At 38.9% G+C, this 21,987-nt stretch overlaps 1 protein-coding gene across 13 annotated transcripts in view; it reads left to right on the top strand.

The window, feature by feature from the left end:
* Window positions 1-21,987, top strand: part of TLN2 (talin 2) — a 494,903-nt gene that overhangs the window by 310,145 nt on the left and 162,771 nt on the right. For all 13 annotated transcript variants that reach the window (XM_069596307.1, XM_069596312.1, XM_069596310.1 and 10 more), the window contains 5 exons: window positions 1,689-1,752; window positions 2,756-2,860; window positions 17,481-17,636; window positions 20,671-20,772; window positions 21,498-21,574. In XM_069596307.1, the coding sequence (XP_069452408.1) occupies window positions 1,689-1,752; window positions 2,756-2,860; window positions 17,481-17,636; window positions 20,671-20,772; window positions 21,498-21,574 (504 nt within the window). The remainder of the gene's footprint in view (window positions 1-1,688; window positions 1,753-2,755; window positions 2,861-17,480; window positions 17,637-20,670; window positions 20,773-21,497; window positions 21,575-21,987) is intronic.

The following is a 21,987-nucleotide window of genomic DNA, read 5'->3' as shown; positions in this document are numbered from 1 at the left end:
TTCTGTTATTCCTTCTGCATTTATTAGCTTTGTTTCTTTTCCTTTGTCAATTGTCAGTATGAACTTGTGCCCTAGTAACCTCTTAAGGTGATCAGTGATTATTTCTCAGAATCGTTACTGAATTTTACACACCTGTGTTTTGACCCATTGAGGTCTTCATTCTTTCTGACACTCAAATTGCCCCTCACATAAAAATAATTATATGACGTCTGGGCTTTGCCTCAAAATCATCCATTAGAGGTAATGTGGATAAGGAAGTAGATGAGTCATGAGTTGTAATTGTTGAGTCTGGGCAATAGGTTCATTGTTCTATTTTCTCTTCTTTTGTATGAGGTTTTAAAAATCGTGTTAGTGTGTGGGGGGGTGTGTGCTCCTTCCTGTCTGATCGGTTATCCCTTGGTGTCAGTCCATTTTCATTCTGATAACTTCCTTGATTGCAGTGCAGGAGACCCCAGGGTTGGGAAGATCCCTTGGAGAAGGGAATGGCAACCCACTCCAGTATTCTGGCCTGGAGAATCCCGTGGACTGTACAGTCCACAGGGTTGCAAAGAGTCGGACACAATTGCGTGACTTTCACGTCACTCACTTGATCCTCAGGCGCAGGAAGCCCCAGGAACATTTTATACATCTCCTGTCCCAAAGCTAGAATCAGTCATTTCTCTAAGGATTCTTTTTAGTGGAACTGACATTGAAGGCCGTCTGGCTAATCCACTAGAGTGCTCGTCTCAACCCCATTGTCCTTGCCCTTAGCCTCTGCAGTGGACAGAACTAGAAAAGGTTTTTAGAAAAAGAAAAGTGAATCAAAATTCAGGTTAGTATTTGCATTCAAATGAGAGAGTGCAAGATTTCATTTAACTTCTTTTGCTCTATTTTATGCTAAAAATCTTGATTTCTGACAACTACCATAATTACTCATTTACTTTATTCTAGTTATTTTTAACATCTACTTACTTATATAATGTAATATACTAATTTTACAGTATGTGTATTTGTGTATATATTTAGAGTGAGAGTAGATATTAGTTTAAAAATAATGATTTAACAAGTCTGCTATGGCTCATTTTATATTTAAGATATTTCTCATTGGGGTGGATATAGTCAAAGACTTTTTCAGAGTTAGGCTCTATCAAACACTGTTCGGTTCATTTGTTTCAGTTTGCTTTAGAGTTTTAGGTGTTGCATTTTATCCTCTTTGTGATTTATTTTGGTTCTAAAATGAAGACTACCGTATAAGGAAAATTCAAAAGTTTAATTTCCATCCATGTTCCCTTCTCCTTGTTTTTTCTTTCTTTCCATGAAGAATCATTTTTATTTGTACTAGAATTACCCTTCTAATGTTTAAAAAATACATATTAAAAGTATAAAATGGATATTCTCCTCCTTTTTCCCCAAAAGCTAGCATACTGTACACTCTAGGGTGCTTTGCTTTGTTACTTTACAATATTTCAGGACATTCTTTCTTCTTGAACTATGTTATAATAGTCTGACCTTTTTATCAGACTAGTTTTATATTTGTGTTCTACTTAAGTGCATTGTGGGATATGGCCGTCTGTTATTAATTATACCATAAAATACTGAGAGTTAGGGACTTAACTGTGAGTTTTATGAAAAGTCTCTTTTTCTTTCCTTCTCATCATAGAGTACGATTAAATGCCTTACCTTTTTTACTCTCTCTCTCTCTCTCTCAGTCTAAAAGAATTCCTGCCCAAAGAATACATCAAGCAGAGAGGAGCTGAAAAGAGAATATTTCAGGTATTGGGAATGGTCAGAGCTTTGTTATTCTCCTCACTTCCTGTCCTCATTCATTAGTCTGAGAGGGGCCTCTGTACATAAAAGCTTCAGACCCCGAGCATGTACTCCACTTATATAATAAATGATTAGTGACTCAGGAGGAAAGGATCTGACAGTTCTACTTTGGGCAGATTTATTATCTTAATCCATACCTTCTTGCTAAAGGTTACTTAGCCCTTCTGAGAAAAATGTGCATACATTTAATTTCAAAGACATTATCTTTGAAGCATTGAAACAAGGTGATTTTCCATTAAAATGTACCAAGGAAGAAGCTACAAGGAGCTTTTTTTTAATCCTGAGATTTGTTTTTGCACCTTAGAATCTGGGAACTGGTGTCTTTTTAAAATCCAGATTTATTCTAAAATTCAGAGAGGTATCTATTCTAGGCAACCAGTAAGAAAAGCTTTGTCGTCAACTTTGCCAAGAAACACTCACTCTAGTGAATCCAAAATATCAAAGTCTTCTTTGGCATTGAAATGTAAATATAAATTGAAAGAGATAAATTTCATGTGTATAAAACATAGTTTTTAATCCATTATTGTTTCCACACATTGAGATGTCCAGACTTTTATATGTCATGCTGTTTGGAAAATTTTATCTTTTGCCTGTATATTAGAATGATAGATCTCTCAGGACAATAATATTTTTCTAGTCCTCGTTTGAAGTATTGGTCCTGAACCTTTTGAAACATAGAGTGCTTTGAAAATTAGGTTACAGTTACAGCCCCTGTTCTTGTCACACTGCGCATGCATGAATTGTTCCCTATAATGCAAAATCTACAGGGAATTTGGGCTTGCATTCTAGTTAAGAAGCCTTGCATTAGTGCTTTCTGTGTGCTCTGACCCTTGGTCAGCAGGGACGTGCATCTGCAAATAAATAGATGCCATGTGAAGTAGTACCTCTCACCAAGTCCACCTGTGGTCAGAGCTGCAGTAACTGGTCCCTGCCTCTGTCGCTTTTGTAGGAGCACAAGAACTGTGGAGAGATGAGCGAAATAGAAGCCAAAGTCAAGTATGTCAAATTGGCCCGGTCCCTTCGGACATATGGTGTGTCCTTCTTCCTGGTGAAGGTGAGTTGGGTGTGGTGGAGGGAGCATTTATCTTTACCACTTCTTTTGTTAAAAGTGTTCACAGATAAGCTTGGTGGTAGTCCCTTTTTTGTTGTTGTTTAGTTGCTCAGTCTTGTCCCTTTGCGACCCCATAGACTGCAGCATGCCAGGCTTCCCTGTCCTTCAGCATTTCCCAGAGTGTGCTCAAAGTCATGTCCATTGAGTCAGTAATGCCCTCCAACCATCTCATCCTCTGTAGTCCCTTTTTCCTGCTGTCTATCTTTCCCAGGATCACGTGGTCTTTTCCAATGAGTTGGCTCTTCCCATGAGGTAGCCAAAGTATTAGAGCTTCAGCTTCAGCATCAGTCCTTCCAATGAATATTCAGTGTTTATTTCCTTTAAGATTGACTGGTTTGATCTCCTTGCAGTCCAAGAGACTCTCAAGAGTCTAGAGGTAGTCCCCAGGCCCCTAGCATTTGCACGTGCAGCATCTTGGCAGTTGTGACCTGAGTTGAGCAGTGGGACAGACGTGAAGTCAGCTATGAGGCTGGTGAGTGAGCCTGGCTGCCCTCAGGTCTCAGAACAGCTGTGTCTTGGCCCTGCTCTTTGTCACTACTGTAAAGTCCCCAGAGGAGTGCCTTTACTTTTACTTGCTAGTGCTTTCTCCTAAGAATGTTTCACTTATGTTATCAGGCATGCACTGGACTAGGAAGTTTGTTGACCACAAACTTAATGGTACTTAATTTGTATCCTGTTAGATGGGTTTGCTCGGAAAAGGCAATGGCACCCTACTCCAGTACTCTTGCCTGGAAAATCCTATGGACAGAGGAGCCTGGTAGGTTGCAGTCCATGGGGTCGCTAACAGTTGGACACGACTGAGCGATTTCACTTTCATGCATTGGAGAAGGAAATGGCAACCCACTCCAGTGATCTTGGCTGGAGAATCCCAGAGCTCGGGGAACCTGGTGGGCTGCCATCTATGGGGTCACACAGAGTCGGACATGACTTAACAGCAGCAGATGCGTTTGCAGATCTTATGTGGCCTTCAGATCTGTGTTTTTTTTTGTTTTTTTTTTATTTTTGCAAATTGCTGGCCTTCCAACCTAGAAGGACAGAGATGGGTCTGGAATTCAGTTTATGAACAAGCAGAGTGTGTTATTGAGTTGATGAGGAAACTCTTCCAGTAACTTCCTCATTTTTACATCTTGCCCAGCATATGATTTATCCTGGAGAAGGTTCCATGTGTACTTGAAAAGAATGTGTAATCTGCTGCTTTTGGATGGAATGCTCTGTAAATATCAAGTTAAGTCCATGTGGTCTAATGTTTCATTTACGGGCTGTGTTTTCTTACTGATTTCTCTGTCTGAATGAACTGTCCATTGATATAAGTGTGGTGTTAAACTCCCCCTGTGTTATTGTGTCATTGTCAATTTCTCCTTTTTTCGTGCCTGTTAACATTTGTGTTTTATGCTGAGGTGCTCCTATATTCGGAGAAGGCAATGGCAACCCCCTCCAGGACTCTTGCCTGGAAAATCCCATGGGCGGAGGAGCCTAGTGGGTTGTAGTCCATGGGGTCGCTAAGAGTCAGGCGTGACTGAACAACTTTACTTTTACTTTTTACTTTCATGCACTGGAGAAGGAAATGGCAACCCACTCCAGTGTTCTTGCCTGGAGAATCCCAGGGACTGGGGAGCCTGGTATGCTGCTGTCTCTGGGGTCACACAGAGTCAGACATGACTGAAGCAACTTAGCAGCAGCAGCAGCAGCTCCTATATTGGGATGCATATATATTTACAATTGTTATATTTTTTTCTTGGATTGATCCTTTGATCATTATGTAGTGTCCTTTGCTTCTTGTAAGATTCTTGACTTTAAAGTCTTTTTTGTCTAAGTGTTGCTACTCTGGCTTTCTTTTGATTTCCATTTGCATGGAATACCTTTTACCATTTCCTCACTTTCAGTTTGAATGTATCGCTGGATCTGAAATGAGTCTCTTGTAGGTGGCGTATATATAGGTCCTAATTTTGTATCCATTCAGCTGTTTGTTTGGTGTCTTTTGGTTAGAGCATTTAGTCTGTTTGCATTTAAGCTAATTATCAATATGTATATTTCTATTGGGCTTCCCTTGTGGCTCAGCTGGCAAAGAATCCGCCTGCAATGTGGGAGACCTGGGTTCGATCCCTGGGTTGGGAAGATCCCCTGGTGAATGAAAAGGCTACCCACTCCAATATTCTGGCCTGGAGAATTCCATGGACTGTATAGTCCACGGGGTTGCAAAGATTTGGACATGACTATGCGACTTTCATATTTCTATTGCCATTTCAGTAGTTGTTTCGGATTTTTTTTCCCCTTTCTTATTTTGTTCTCTTCTGATTTGATGACTATCTTTTGTGTTGGGTTTGGATTCCTTTTTCTCTTTTTGTCGGTGTGTATCTATAATAGTTACCATGAGGTTTTTGTATAGCAGTGTATGTGTATACCTACTTGTTTTAAGTTACTAATCTCTTAATTACAAATACACTTTAGATCCTCTGCATTTGTACTCTTCTGTCCTCGTGATTACTGTTTTTGATATTGTATTTTACATTTAATTGTTTTGTGTATCCCTTAACTGCTTATTGTGGATACAGATGGTTTTACTACTTTTGTCTTTTAACCTCCTTGCTAGTTGTATGTGGATGACTTCCTACTTTTATTGTATATTTGCCTTTACCAGTGAGCTTTTTCGTTGTAACCTCCTTCTTTTTAGTTGTAGACTTTTCTTTTCCACCTGGAGAAGATCCTTTAGCATTTGTTATAAAGCTGGTTTGGTGGTGCTGAATTCTTTTAGCTTTTTCTTGTCTGCAAAGCTTTTGATTTATTCATCAGATGTTAGTGAGAACCTTGCTGGGTAGAGTATTCTTGGTTGTAGGTTTTTCTCTTTTATTACTTTAAGTATATTGTGCCACTGTCTTTTGGCCTGCAGAGTTTTGGCTGAGAAATCAGTAGATAGTCTTATGGGAATTCCTTGTGTATTTATCTGTTGCTTTTCCTTTGTTGCTTTCAATATTCTCACTTAAAGTGCTCTCATAACAGCTAAAAAGAGGTGATTATGTGAAATAATGAATGTCTTAACATTCTGTGGTAATCTTTTCTCAATATTTACATATATCAAATCATTATACTATGCACCTTAAACTTATATAATGTTCTGAATCAGCTTTATCTAAATAAAATTAGAGAAGATGGCATCATGTGATCATTTTAAATAAAACTCCTAAGGTGTGTGATAAAAGTCAACTATTCATTATAAAAATTTCTGTAAAATTCTAGAATACAAATATACTTCCTCAACAGGATAGAATGTTTTAAACCTATCACAGTATTCTACTCAACAGAGAAGTGCTAGAGAGAAACTTACAGAAATTGAGATCAGAACAAGTTACCCTTTAACATTGTTTTGTGCATTCTAGGAAGTGTGGTAATATGTAAAAAAAAATTTTTAACATATATCTTTAGGAAATGAAGAAAAATTATTATTAATATTTGCTATGTTTGTTTATCTTTTAGCAAAAATAAACAGAATCATATTTTTAACTATTTGAAATAACCATAGATTCACAGGAACTTGGAAAAATAATGCAGAGAATCAAAAAGTCAGAGTAACAAGTATGGGTAAAGATGTAGGGAAACTGGAGTCCTCATATACTGCTGGTAGGAAAGTAAAATGGTGCAGTCACCTTAGAAAACAGTCTGGCAGTTCCTCAGATGTTAAACATAGAAATGCTGTATGACCAAGCAGTTCTACTCCTGGGTATACATGCCTAAGAGAATTCAAAGCATGTATTCACAGAAAAATTTGTACTTTAAAGTATATAGCTGCATTTAGCCAAAAGATAACATATTCATCATCTGATGAAGGGATGAACAAAAAGTCATATATCCATGAGGTGAAATATTAATTGGTCATAAAATGTAATGAAGTGTACTGCTTCATACTACAGCATGGATGAATTTTGGAACTGTTATATGAAGTGAAGGAAGATTTCTTTACAAGAAAAACAAAAAATCCTATCACAAGATTTCTTTGGTATAGAATGTCCAGAAACAGAAAATCCATAGAAACAGAAAGTAGATTAATGATTGCTTAAGAGTGGAGTGGGATCATGGGACATAAGTGAGTATTGACTAATAGTACAGGAACTTTCTTTTTTAGATGATGAACATGTTTTAAAATTGACCATGGTGATAGTCGCACATATCTGTAAAGATACCAGAATCCACTGAATCAGATACCTTAAATGGGTGAATTGTATGCTATGTGAATTATATCTCAATAGCATTTTAAAAATTATAAAGATGCTGAGAGTTCTCTTTTCATCAATTTTCCCTCAATGGTAACATGTCAATAGTACAATGTCACAACTAGACAATCGCCTTGGTACGTACAGTTCATAGACCTTAATCAGATTTTGTGTTCTATATGTACTCATTTATGTGTGTGTGTTTAGTTCTATGCAGTTTTCTCACAAGTGTAGACTGTGTTACCACCACTGTAGTCAAGATATTGAACTGTAATCCATCGAGAATACCTTGTGCTACCCTCTTATGGCCATAGACACCTCCCACCCCTTCCTGCTTCTCCTCACACCTTGCTCCCTTCCCATGGTCTCTTTACCCAGTAGCAACCTCTAATTTCTTTTCTGTCTCAATAATTTTGTTATTTTAAGAGTACCACATAAGTGGAATCATACAATACATAAATTTTTGACTTCTTTTTTGCATTTAGCAGAAATCCCTTAAGATCTATCCAAGTCGTAATGTGTATCAATAGTCCCATCGCTTTTTATTGCTGAAGAGTATCCCGTAGTATGGAAGTAGCAGTTTGTTTAGTCATTCATCTCTGAAGGACATTTGGGTTGTTCCTAGTTTGTGGCTATTATGAACTAAGCTGCTATAAATATTTGTGTATAGATTTTTGTGTGAATGAAGTGTTCATTTCATTGGGATAAATGCCCAAGAGAACAATTGCTGAGCCATATGGTAAGAACACATTAAGCATTATAACAAACAGCCAGGCTATTTTCTAGAGTGACTATACCATTTTACATTCTTACCAGCAAAATATGAGTGCTCCAGTTTCTTATCATCCTCTCCAGCATGTGGCGTTATCATTTTTTTTTAATTTTAGCCTTTCTGATATGTTTTATGAAATCTTATTACAGTTATATTTTGCATTTCCCTAATGGCTAATGATTTTGAACATCTTTTCCTGTGTTTATTTGTCATCTGTGTATCCCCTTCAGTGAAATATCTGTTCACAGTTTTTTTGGCCAGTTTTCTAGTTAGATTTTTTCTTACTGTTGAATTTTAAGGGTTTTTTATATATTCTGGATCCAAGTCCTTCGTTGAATGTGATTTGCAAATATTTTTTCATGGTCTGTAGCTGTGTTTTTATCTCCTTGACAAGGTCTCTCACAGAATCTTGTTGTTTAGTCAGTCACTAAGTCATGTCCTACTCTGCAACTGCCTGGACTGCAGCGTGCCAGGCTTGAATACACATTCTTAATTTAGGTGACAAGTGTTTTATCATCGTTTTCCTTTTTATGAATCTTGTTTTAAGTGTTACATCCAAGAGTTTCTGTCTGGTACTTCCCTTGGTGATCCAGTGGTGAAGAATTTGCCTCCCAATGCAGGGGACACAGATTCAATCCCTGGTCTAGGAACTAAGATCCAGCATGCCGTGGGGCAGCTAAGCCCATGTCCACATCTACTGAGCCCACACTCTAGAGCCACAAGCTGCACCTGCTGAGGTGCACATGCCCTAGAGCTTGTGCTGAACAAAAACAGGAGGCACTGCAGTGAGAAGCCCACACACTGCAACCGGCGAGCAGCCCCCACTGGCTGCAACTAGAGAAAGACCACACAAAGCAACGGAGACCCAGTGCAGCCAAACTAAGTAAATAAATGAACTTTAAAAGCAGAAAAACTCAAAAACAAATAATACATTAAAAAAATTTAAAAAGAGCTCTAACTCTAGGCTCCAAAGATTTTGGATACTTTATGGTTTCGCATTTATGTCCTTGGTCCATTTTGAGTTTTTGTATAAAGTGTGAAGGTTTTCAATCAAGGTTCATTTTTGACCTGTGGATGTCCAGTTGCCCCAGTACTGTTTGTTGAAAGGTGTTTTCCCCATCGTATTGAGTCTGTATCCTTGTCAAATTAATTTGAATATATTGCTGTGGATCTATTTCTGGGTGCCCTAATCTGTTTTGCTGATTTGCATATCTGTCCTTCTGCTGATATCACACTGTCCTGATCACTTTAACTGTATAGTATGCCTTAACATCAACCTGAATGATTCCTTTCACTTTTTTCTTCTTTTTCAGAATTGTTTTAGCTACTTTAGATCCCTTTCCTTTCCATGAACACGTTAGAAAAACCTTGTCTGTATGCACACACACACAAAAAAACTAAGCTGGGATTTTGATGGGCATCGCATCGAAATTATAGGTCAATTGGGGGAGAATTGATAACTTTACTATGCTGAGTTTTTCAGTCTATGAACACGGTATTAGATCCTCTTTGATTTCTTTCAACATTTTGTAATTTTCAGTGTGCAGATACTTGTACATGTTATAACAATATACAGAGTCATTGTAAATTTTTAGATTTATTTTAAATTCAGTGAATAGATCAAGTAAATTTACATGACATATGTCAAAAACATGAAATAACCCATGTGTATGTGTGTATAACTATGTGCAACCATTTAGAATATATGGTGATAAGAGATCACACACAGAATGGCAGACATACACACAAAATTGTTTGGGTAAGGGGTAGAATGTGTTTTAATGGCATAAATAACAGATTTCTCTAGGTCCTCAATTTGAACATACCATTAAATCTTGAAGGAAGTTCACTGGCATAATTTAAGAAGTAAATTAAAAGTGAGTGATTCATTCATTACTTGAATAGGCTATTCAGAATCCTAAATTTAAAAACTCAATGAAATTATAATTTACAAAATGTATATATTGATATTGAACACAATTATACCACACAGCCTTCAGATCAATCATATATATTGTGAGAGAACAAGTTTGATGTGTTTATAGATCCTTCCGTCATATTTCCTTCTATATTGGTGAACACTTTGTCCCCATTTGTAGATTGAACAAATGTGGATCATGTAGTTCTATGGAATTAACTTTTGAAAAAAGTAGGCTAACCTAGTTCAGACCCATGTGGTTCAAGGGTCAGCTGTACTTCATGCTATATTTTCTATTGTTATTATAGAAAGTGCTTGGGTGTTGGAGCTGGGAAGATTGGCCTAGAATTCTTGATATAATATTGTCTCTGTGAGAAATAGCAGAAACTCATCACTTGGAGAGACATCTTTAACCTTCTTCAACCTCAGTTTCTTCATGTGAAAAATGGGAATTATAATTCTTTTTCATTTTAAGTGGAGAAGGCAATGGCAACCCACTCCAAGTAGTATCTTGACAGGTTCAGATGAAGAATCTGACAGGGGTTTTTTTTTCCCATTTATTGTTGTTGTTTCCATTGGAGAATAATTGCTTTACAATGTTATGTTACTTTTTACTGAATATTAACATGAATCAGTTTTATGAGTATCCCCTCCATCCCACCCCTTTAGGTCATCACAGAGCTCTAATGAAGATTCAGTGAGATAATGTATGTAAATAAATGTAGTAGCTGCATATTTAGTACATTTTAGGTTAGCTAACTCCTTACCCCTCCTTACAACTTCCCAATTCCTGGCCCCTGAGTCCTCCAACTTTTAATTGGTTTTTAGAATCATGATACAGAGCAGGGGTTGGAAAACCTTTTTAATAAAGGGCCAGAGAGTCAATGTCTGAGACCTTGCTGGCTGTGCCTCTCCTCTCTGTGCTTATAGCCCAGAAACAGTAAGCAGTATGTAAATAAATGAGCTTGGTTATGTTCCTATAAAGTTTTATTTATGGACTATGAAATATAATGTTTTCACTTTTCATGAAGTATTATTCCTCTTTTGATTTTCTTTCAACTCTGTAGAAATAGAAAATTTACTATTAGCTCTCAGGCCAAAAAATCAGGGGATGATGGGGCAGAAAACTGGCTTTAGTACCTGTCATAGTTTGCTGGCCCCAATAGGGAGGATGACTCTCATGAGCCTGTTACATGACAGTGTTCTCAGTGGCTAAGAACATACACTCTGAAACAAAAGATCTTGGTGTCATATTCTGGCTTTGCCACCTAGTTTGACCTTCCATAAGTTACTTTACTTTCGTGTCTAAACTTCAGTTTGCTAACCTAGGATGCTGACTTTTCATGAGGTTTAAAGGAAATAATACAGAAAAGGAGACGCTTGTACAAATGATTTCAATAGATGGGAGCTGTAAGCATCTACAGTCTTCCTTTTTCACTGAAATCTTTTGCAGTTTATGTTGATAAGTTTTTCAAAACCCCATAAGGAACAGTAAGGCATTTCCCATGACTTGCAAAAGATCTTGTTTCTTTGCAAGAAATATTTGTGTAAACCTTCCGATTTATAAATTTGCCTTTAACTTTCCTTGCAACCACAACCAGAGACTTGAGGTGAGAAACCTGGGGAACTGGCCCTCTTCTCTCTGAACTGTAAAAGCATCACAGAAGGCATTCAAAGCATCTCAGAATCATGAATTAAATCAAAATGAATTGCCAGTTGTTTTTAGGGAGAGAAACCGCTAATAAGCAGAGTCTTTAACACCATTTTGCTTTTGAGCAGCCATCCCTCTCTGCCATGTGCCTAAAAGATTAAAAAAAAAAAAAAAGCATACTGATGACACAGCGAAGCACCAAGGCAGCAGTTTGGCAGGAAGCCACTTTAGAACTCTGGTGAGCACAGCAGGCTCACGGACTTAGGCCACGTTGAAGTCGGGCTTAGAGCCAAAGCATGCCCATAGTTTAGCCCACTGGCATCCCTCCACCCCAGTCCGAACCTGATGTAAGGCACAGGTGATGTAGGAATCAGCCAGCACACACACCTGCAAGAAGAGCCCAAGGCTAAGCAGACTTAATCACAGCCAGCTGCCAGGACTGAATCCACAGTAACGGCCAAGAGGTGCTTGGAAGAGGATCGTGTGCATTCTCAGTCCTGTCTGACTCTTTGCAACCCTCTGGACTGTAGCCTGCCAGGCTCCTCTGTCTCTGGGATTCTCCAGGCAAGAATACTGGAGTGGGTTACCATTTCCTTCTCCAGGGAATCTTCCTGACCCAAGGATCAAACCAATGGCTCCTGCATTGCGAGCCACTTCTTTCCCTCCACACCACTTGGGAAGCCCCTGAATGAGGAAAGGCTGGGGTTATTAGTGGATCCTACTTCTCCTTGGTAGAAAACATACCTTCTCCTGCCTCTAAGTTATGCAAGCTCGACCCCCTCAGAACAAAACCAACCTGATGAGGATTGCCTCAAGATAGAAGTTGCTAGGTAGCTCACAGAATCGCAAGCAGAGTCTACATGTGTCTGTGCACAAAAGAATTGGGTCTTCACTGGACCCTGCCTAGGCTGCTGTCTTCTCCCAGAGATAAAAGGATACTGGTGTCTACAGTTGGAATACTGGAGAGGAGATGTGTCGGGTGGACTCAGATTCTAGGTTTAGGGAGGAAGTAGGAAACTTATTGCCTCTGTACCTTCTCCTATTATGTAGGTCTGCCACTAAAATTCTAAGGCAGATCCTCTCTTGGGAGAGCCCTTATATCACTAGCACAGAGCCAAGCCCCATGCTGTTTTAACTTTCCCCAGCTGCTCTGCATTTTGTGGGTAGACTCAAAAATAATTGTGTCCCTTGATGGTGGTCCCTGTTGCTGAGTGACAGTATTTTCTGAGTTTCTTTTATACCCTCTTCCCCCACCCCCAGTTATGAACTTGTACTGGAATGCCCACTGTAAGTTGTTTGCTTGTTCACTGACCAGACCAGAATGATCTCGGGAGTTGGGGCAATCCATCAGGATCCTGTGTTGCCTCACCCCAAAGCCCCTCACTGGGGAGGTGCAGATTTGAGAGCAGGAAGGCAACAGCTGCAAACCATATTTTATTTCTGATCCTCTTCCTAGGCCCTGCCGCTGGGCTGGTGCCAACCCTGTATGACTAAACCAGTGGCTCCCGAAGCCAAGTGATGCTGACTGGCATGGTCCACCCTGCACTGATTTTACCCCTGGTGGAACTAGCCTCTCTACAAAGGATCTGACTCTTCCCTGAGTTTTCCCTAAGGACTCAGAGGTTCTTACAGGGCTATATTCCCCTTCTCAGACACCCACTCAGATTCCTACTGCCTTTATCTCCTCCTCTTGGGAGGAAGCTGGAGGTGTGCCATGACCTTCACTGTCCGATGGTTTGTGAACCGCCCACGGAGACTGGGAGGGGTATTTTTGCAATTTCTCTAATTGTTTCCCTCAGAAGTAGTAAACTGGTAGACAGTCGCTTTTAAAGTCAGGGATGTTTTTGTTCAGACCTGTGTTCTAATCCTGGCTTTATCACTTATTATCGCTGGCCCCTTCATTTCAAGGTGGGGAAGTTGATGGTGCTGAAATGATGGTAACATTTGAGGGAGGCTCTGAAAATTAATGATAATATTTATTAAGCATCGGTCATACTACTGGTTTAAGTACCTGTCCTCTTGCATACACTTCCATGTATGCTTGCACACTTTGTGCTAATTTGTACGCATATTGCTTTTGTAGTGGTGGTGTGGGAATGACTAGATTTTTGCAAATATTTTTGAAAAGTTTATTTTTTCCTGACCACTAGAAATGTGTTTTAAGTTAAATTTTTGGAGTAAGGAAAAGCACAGGACAATAATACAAATCATGTGAGATGATCATTGCTACCATTTCCTCATGTAGTGAATTTTCTTAAAAAAAAAAAATGTTTAAAATTTTATTTCATAGGATCATGCTGTACAAACTCTTTTAATGTGAATAATTTATTATCATGGATCCAGCTGTTTTTCTGTAGAGTAGGGATTCCCAGGTGGCTCAGTGCTAAAGAATACACCTGCCAAGGCAGGAGACACAGGTTCAGTGCCTAGGTCAGGAAGATCCCCTGGCGGAGGAAATGGCAACCTATTCCAGTATTTTTTGTCAGGACAGTTTCATGGAGGGAAGATCCTGGAGGGCTACTGTCCATGGGATTACAAAGAGTTGAACACGACTGAGCATGATTGTGCACCATTGTAGAGTAGTCTTCTGTTCGGGATATCATAATTATCAAATCTCTTATATTGACATTTTGGGTTGTTTGTATTTTTTTGCTCTGAAAAACTCTAGTTGAGCCTTCTTGCTTTGTTATTTTTATACACATTTGTAACTTCTTTTTTAATAAGTTTCTAACAGCAAGTTGGACTAAAAGTAGGAACATTTTTAAAGCTTTGAATCGTTATTAACAAATTTTCTTCCATAAAGGTTTTGCTGTTTTAAATGACCATCAATAGTGGTCCTCTTTCATACCTTATTTAATTGAGCATTAATTTTGTAAAAGATAAACTATTATATATACATGAAAATTTATCTAATTTCTTCTTAGGCTTATTGACTAGTTATTTTATAATTTTAAACATTTTCTGATCATGTTCTTTGCCACTTATGTTTGATTTATGATAACCTGTGACATATAAAGCATATGAAATTTTTTATCATCCTATTAGTTGTAAATATTTATTCACCAGTCATTTGTCTTTTAATTTTTTATGGTGAGGTCTCTTTCTTTCATTTCTTTCTCTTTTCAAAAAAACATAGCAAAGTCCATATATTTTATAGTTAAAGCTTTTAATCTTTTCCTTTATTTTGGCATTTGTGGTAGACATTTCCACATCCCACCCCATCCCTCTCTGGAATCACAAAAATATCCAACTGTATATTCTTTCTAAATTATTAACCTATCTTGAATTTGCTATATCATGAGTATGAGGTCAGTTCAGTTCAGTCGCTCAGTCGTGTCTGACTCTTTGAGACCCCATGGACTATAGCATGCCAGGCTTCCCTGCCCTTCATCAACTCCCAGAGCCTACTCAAACTCATGTCCATCACATTAGTGATGCCATCCAACCATCTCATCCTCTGTCATCCCCTTCTCCTCCCGCCTTCCATCTTTCCCAGTAGCAGGGTCCTTTCCACTGAGTCGGTTCTTCGCATCAGGTGGCCAAAGTACTGGAGTTTCAGCTTCAGCATCAGTCCTTCCAATGAATATTCAGGACTGATTTCCTTTAGGATGGACTGCTTGGATCCCCTTGCTGTTCAAGGGACTCTCGAGTCTCCTCCAACACCACAGTTCAAAAGCATCAATTCTTCGGTGCTCAGCTTTATAGTCCAGCTCTCACATCCACACATGATACTAAAAAAACTATAGCTTTGAGTAGACAAACCTTTGTTGACAAAGTAATATCTCTACTATTTTTTTTTTTTTAGATCAGTGGAACAAAATAGAAAGCCCAGAGATAAATCCACACACATATGGACACCTTATCTTTGACAAAGGAGGCAAGAATTTACAATGGAGTAAAGACAATCTCTTTAACAAGTGGTGCTGGGAAAACTGGTCAACCACTTGTAAAAGAATGAAACTAGATCACTTTCTAACGGCACACACAAAAATAAACTCAAAATGGATTAAAGATCTAAATGTAAGACCAGAAACTATAAAATTCCTAGAGGAGAATATAGGCAAAACACTCTCTGACATAAATCACAGCAGGATCCTCTATGATCCACCCCCCAGAATTCTGGAAATAAAAGCAAAAATAAACAAATGGGATCTAATTAAAATTAAAAGCTTCTGTACAACAAAGGAAAATATCTCTGCTTTTTAATATGCTGTCTAGGTTGGTCATAGCTTTTCTTCCAAGGAGCAAGCGTCTTTTAATTTCATGGCTGTAGTCACCATCTGGAGTGATTTTGGAGCCCCCCAAAATAAAGTCTGTCACTGTTTCCATTGTTTCCCCATCTATTTGCCATGAAGTGATGAGACCAGATGCCATGATTTTAGTTTTCTGAATGTTGAGTTTTAAGCCAACTATTTCACTCTTCTCTTTCACTTTCATCAATAGGCTCTTTAGTTCTTCTTAACTTTCTGCCATAATGGTGTCATCTGCGTATCTGAGGCTATTGATATTTCTCCTGGCAGTCTTGATTCCAGCTTGTGCTTCATCCAGCCCAGCATTTCACATGATGTACTTGATATATGTTAAATAAGCAGGGTGACAATATACAGCCTTGACGTACTCCTTTTCCTGTTTGGAACTAGTCTGTTGTTCCACGTCCAGTTCTAACTGTTGCTTCTTGACCTGCTCAGTGACTTCTCAGAAGACAGATCAGGTGGTTTGGTATTCCCATCTCTTTCAGAATTCTCCGCAGTTTATTGTGATCCACACAGTCAAAGGCTTTGGCATAGTCAATAAAACAGAAATAGATGTTTTTCTGGAACTCTCTTTCTTTTTCGATGATCCAGCAGATGTTGGCAATTTGATCTCTTGGTTCCTCTGCCTTTTCTAAATCCAGCTTGAACATCTGGAAATTCATGGTACTGTTGAAGCCTGGCTTGGAGAATTTTGAGCATTACTTTGCTAGTGTGTGAGATGAATGCAATTGTGCAGTAGTTTGAGCATTCTTTGGCATTGCCTTTCTTTGGGTTTGGAATGAAACCTGACCTTTTCCAGTCCTGTGATCACTGCTGAGTTTTCCAGGTTTGCTGGCATATTGACTGTAGCACTTTCATAGCATCATCTTTTAGGATTTGAAATAGCTCAACTGGAATTCCATCACCTCCACTGGCTTTGTTCATAGTAATGCTTCCTAAAGCCCACTTGACTTTGCATACCAGGATGTCTGCCTTTAGGTGAGTGATCACACTATTGTGGTTATCTAGGTCATGACTATCTTTTTTGTATAGTTCTGTGTATTCTTGCCACCTCTTCTTAATATCTTCTGCTTCTGTTAGGTCCATACCATTTCTGTCCTTTATTGTGCTCATCTTTGCATGAAATGAGGTAGGAATTATTATTTTAATAGGCATGATAACTATTTCTTTAAAAACTTAAAAAAACATAAAAACTTATTAAAACCTATCAAAATATTTTGAGTCCATAGATACACATTAAAAATAGCAAAACCCAAGCCTCCAGACGGAAATATATTTCAGGGAATATTTTAAAAAATGGTGCTTATTAATGAGAAGATACTACTCTGGCAATTTTAGTTAATTCTAAATAGCTGAAGTGCCATATTTAAATTCTATATTAATCTTTTTGTGTTACTCACTGAGGTGGCTACTAGGAGTTCACTTTAACTTCTTTTTCTCTGGATATGTTTTTTCTGTCACAATCTCTGTTTTTGGAGCAGCCTGACCTTCTGGACGGTATCTGTCTGCAGAGAAAACTTGTGGATCTTTCCAATTTCTGTGGATCCTTCCAGTCTTCTGATAGCTCTGTTTTAGCTTCCATCTCTTTAGTTTACGAGTGATTTATCCAGTCTTTTAAAATACTCTGATTTTCCAATAGCCCCGCCTATTTCGAAACAGTGATGTAGGTTGACCGCAGGTAAATTATCACAAAATCACTGATGACTTGGAAAAATCAGATGTATTCAGAGGAAGAGCACTGATTCTTTGTACCTCCTGTTTCAGGAAAAGATGAAAGGGAAGAACAAGCTGGTGCCTCGCCTGCTGGGGATCACCAAAGACTCAGTGATGCGTGTGGATGAAAAGACCAAGGAAGTGTTGCAGGAGTGGCCACTGACCACGGTCAAGCGCTGGGCAGCCTCACCCAAGAGCTTCACACTGGTAGGGACTGGCTGAGGGCAGTGAGTGGGCTAGCATATTCTGGGTGATACCATGGGGTAGGGGAAACAATACAAGCCCATTGGGCTTCCCTGGCCTTGGAGAGGGACAGATGGTGGGGGTCCCTAGGGCAGGGAATGGGGGTAGTCACTGGTCTATAAGTGAGGGAGATGTCTGAGAGCTGGGTCTCCTTAGCCACCTCTCTCTCTCTGGTCCTCTAAGGCTGTCTGAGTTCCTTAATTAGAAAGAGCCAGTCAAGGATGATTCTCTCTCTTCTGTGGTTCTGATGCCATCCCCAGTATACCCTAAAAAGCAATTTGATGATGCTGTGAGGCCGTACGGATGCTTCTCATCTCTAGTTTTAGAAGTTTCTAAATAAGCTCTTAAGAATTGTGACATCTTGCCAAGCTGTGTTTTCCCAGCCTGCCTATGAAGAGAACGTGCTATCCAGTGGAAATAGCACAGACTGTGGGGTAGTGTTTGAAATCAGCCAGTTCTATGCCTTTGCTCAAGTTACTTCTCCTCTCTGAGCTTTAATGTCCTTGGTTGTGAAATGGGAGTAGTGATACCTGTTTCTCAGAGTTACCAGAGTCAAATGAGACGATGATAACAAAATGCTCAACGTGAAATACACTGAATGTAGGGAGGATGTGTGTTTGTTCCAGACCTTTAAACTTCTGAATTCTTCCTCCCAACGTCAGTATCTGCTTTTAGCAGAGTATACCGTGTGGCCCTCACTATAGCCAGCCACACTGATATACGAAAATCAGTAGTGCAATTATTTTGTAGTGTGTATTGAGCCATAAGAGAATCAGAAAGTGTTGAAATTTGTCAGTTTCTTCAGAACTCCCAAACTGTACTATTCTCCAGCTCTCATGAACACTTGAAATATCTGTATCTAGGCAAGATCTTACATCAGGGCATCAGAAAAAAAAGGTATCAAGAAGGGGCCTTGGAGGGAATATTAGTTATCTAATTTGAGCATTGATTGATATACTCTTGCCAGTTGGGAGGGATCTTCAGAAAACATACCTTCCTTCCACTTAGGTCTACTTACCTGCCATGCTTTTTGAGTGTAATTGTTCAAGTATTTCTTCTGTATATTATACATTGACCACTACATGAGATGGTATTGCTTCTGCTTCAACCATATAGTAAGATTGAAGAAAATGCATGAGGTGAAGGATATAATTTACTTCTGTTTTTATCCATCTCATTGCTCTTTCTCATTCTAAAGTTCCCAGTTTTCTTTTGTTTTCATTTTCTTTGTGTTCAGAGAGGTTTTCTTAAGCCATTCTTTAAAGGTAAATCTGCTAGCAACAAATTCTTTAGTTTTCCTTTAGCTGACTGAGAATCTTCTTATTTTCCCTTCATTCATGAAGATTAATTTTGCCAGATACAGAATTTGAGATTCTCAGTTCTTTTAGTGCCTGAAAAATGTCATTCCACTTCTCTCTGGCCTCTGCCGTTTCAGCATAGAAACTTTCTGTCATCGTGTTGGTGTTCCTTTATAGGTAACATGCTGCTTTTCTATGAATGTTTTGAAGATTGTCTTTCTCTAGTTTTCATAAGTTCTTGGTGTGGATTTCTTAGGCTTATTCTGTTGTAGGGTTTGCTTAGCTTCTTGAATTTGCAGGCTTATGTCATTCACTGTTTTTTATAAGTTTTCAATCATTGTTTCTTTATATATATATATATATATATATATATATATATATATGTATATATTTTGGTCCAACAGTAGGAGGCTCTCCTCTCCTGTGTTTCTGATGGTATGGATATTAGGTCTTTTTTAAATTGTCCTACAGATCCCTAAAGCTCTGTTTTGTTTTGCCTGTTTTCTGTTGGTTCAATTGACTAAATTTTATCAATCTATTTTCTAGCTGACTGGTTCTTTTCTTTGTCATTTCCACAGTACTATTTTATCTATCCCATGAGTTTTTTACTTAGATTATAGCATTTTTTTATTTGCAAATTTCAGTCTGGTTCTGTTTTACGACTTAACCCTCTTGTTTTCATTTCTTTCAGGAGATTTTGTAATTGTTGAAACATTTTTTATGATTCAAAATTTAAAAATTCTTACCAGATAATTCCAACATCTGATTCATTTTAGTATTGGCATCAGTTGATTATCTTTTTTTTTTTTTCTTACATGGTATTCATCCTGGTTCTTTACATGAGTAGTGATTTTTAATTATATCCTAGATGCTTTGGATTTTGTATTAGGAGACTCCTGATCTTCTTTAAACCTCTGTTTTCATAGACAGTCACCTTGTTTAGGTTTAGTGTATAGTCCAGTGTTCTGGCATACTTCTGTGGACTTGAGTTGCAATGGAAATTTATTTTCTGAGCCCTGGCAATGTTCTGGGCTGCCTTGTTCTTCTGACATTGCTGGGGTTCCTGCTCAAAGCCTGCTAGTGCTGTCTATGAAGGAAGAAAGTACTTCCTGTGGCCACCTACTATTAACAGGTGACCTTTCTTAGGAACACAGAAGGTGAGTGGAGGGGAGGGAGACACAGGGCTTCGCTGTGGCCACTGCTGCAGAGCGATCAGACCACCTGCCTGCCTGGGTTGTGGAGAAGGGCCTGGGATGGCCAGGCTTTCACTGCTTTGCAGCTGCCCATGAGCAACTCAGTTGTGAAGCTGCTTGAGGCTCCCAATTAGGTCTTTGTTGGGCTTCCCATCTCCTGGTCCCTTGTCCAGAGAGAACAGACTTTCATAAACTTCCTGTTGGAGGTTCCAAGTTTCAGGCCTCTCCAGCACCCAGCCTTGGAAATGTGGGATATAAAATAAAACTCGAGAACTCATCAGATTGTGGTTGCTCGAGTACTGAGGTCACCAGTCAATACAACTTTCCAGCTTTCAGAGCCCTTCCATTGTTGATTGAATACATTTTAGGGTGTTGTATTTAGGGGAGATGAGCAAGAACAAGTGAATCTATACCAGAACTTGTTCCAAGATTGGACCCCCTCACCTTTGAAACTGGTGATGTGACTGTATTTTTTCTAACGTGCGTTTCCCCCCCCGCCCCGCCTAGGATTTTGGGGAGTATCAGGAAAGCTACTACTCCGTACAGACCACTGAAGGAGAGCAAATATCCCAGCTGATTGCAGGCTACATTGACATCATCCTCAAAAAGGTATTTCATACTGTGCAGATTAGACAGCACTTCTTTATTAAAAAGTCTCAGTTTAGATGATGTAGCTACCTGGAAAATAAAAACACTCATGTAAAGTACTTGATGCACTAATGGAATCTTTGACGTTAAGATTGCTTGAGTGTGCAGTCTTTGACCACATATCCATTTCTAATTTTGCTGCAGCTCACATTTGTGTCATTGACTGCCAGGTAGTGAGCACTAGTGTATCATTCAGCTAATGAATGAGCCTAGCTCACCCGTGAGCATCTTCCTCTCTAGGTAGTTGTTACATTTTCCTCTCTAGAAACTGGGTTGAGGGCCTAAAGATTTTCTTTCTTTTTTTTTTCTTTCTCTCTCATCCAGTTTTAATGAGAGGGAGGGTGTTATATACCATAGTGGTACACAAAATAACCTTTCCTAAGGTTTCAAGATACCACCCACTGAAATAGCCAAGTTCTAGTAGAGTATTAGTGTCTTAATTTTAACTATATGAAATTGTCTGTGCAATAATATATACAAAAGGCATTTTATATATCTATTAAATATTACATTCTTTTTCATTATAACTATTGATTTTATTCACCTGTCACTTATTAAATATCCCATACAAGAAATTTGGGGTAAACCTTAATGTACCTGCTTATGTGGCTCATTTTAAAAGGCCTCCTTAAAAGGAGCTTGTGTCAAGACCTGCTAACTTTCATGTTTGTCTTGTTTTACCTCAGAAACAAAGTAAAGATAGATTTGGACTGGAGGGCGATGAAGAGTCGACTATGTTAGAAGAGTCCGTTTCCCCTAAAAAGTAAGTGTATTTAAGATCAGGGATAACTGCCTTCTCCCAGCATGGGCAGGTTTCCTAGGCTAACTCTGGGCCGGTTGCCCTGAAGTCCTTCACGTGGAAGAGGTGACAATGGATGAGACAGATGAGTCTTGCTTCTCAAAGTGTGGTTCCCCAGACCATTGTCATCACTGTTGAGGGTGTCCTGTTGGGGTGAGGGCGGCTGGGGATTTCAGGGAGACACGGAAGACCATGTAGGGCTTAATTCCACCTTTAGACATGGTAAGCCTTCATGTCCTGTTTTGAATTTCTGATTTATTTCTCATAAGCTGCATCATTATTATCAAAGCCTAGAGAGTGAGTTCAGTTCTGTATCTTTGGGGCTAGGGACCTAGCCAATAGGGGAATTTTCGTTTATGAGACGCTTGTTGCTGCCA

This window comes from Ovis canadensis, chromosome 7 (assembly GCF_042477335.2).
Source record: "Ovis canadensis isolate MfBH-ARS-UI-01 breed Bighorn chromosome 7, ARS-UI_OviCan_v2, whole genome shotgun sequence".
In the NCBI taxonomy this organism is placed as follows: domain Eukaryota; kingdom Metazoa; phylum Chordata; class Mammalia; order Artiodactyla; family Bovidae; genus Ovis; species Ovis canadensis.
The sequence above is the reverse complement of the archived record's forward strand: the minus strand, read 5'-3'. Positions and strand labels throughout refer to the sequence as shown.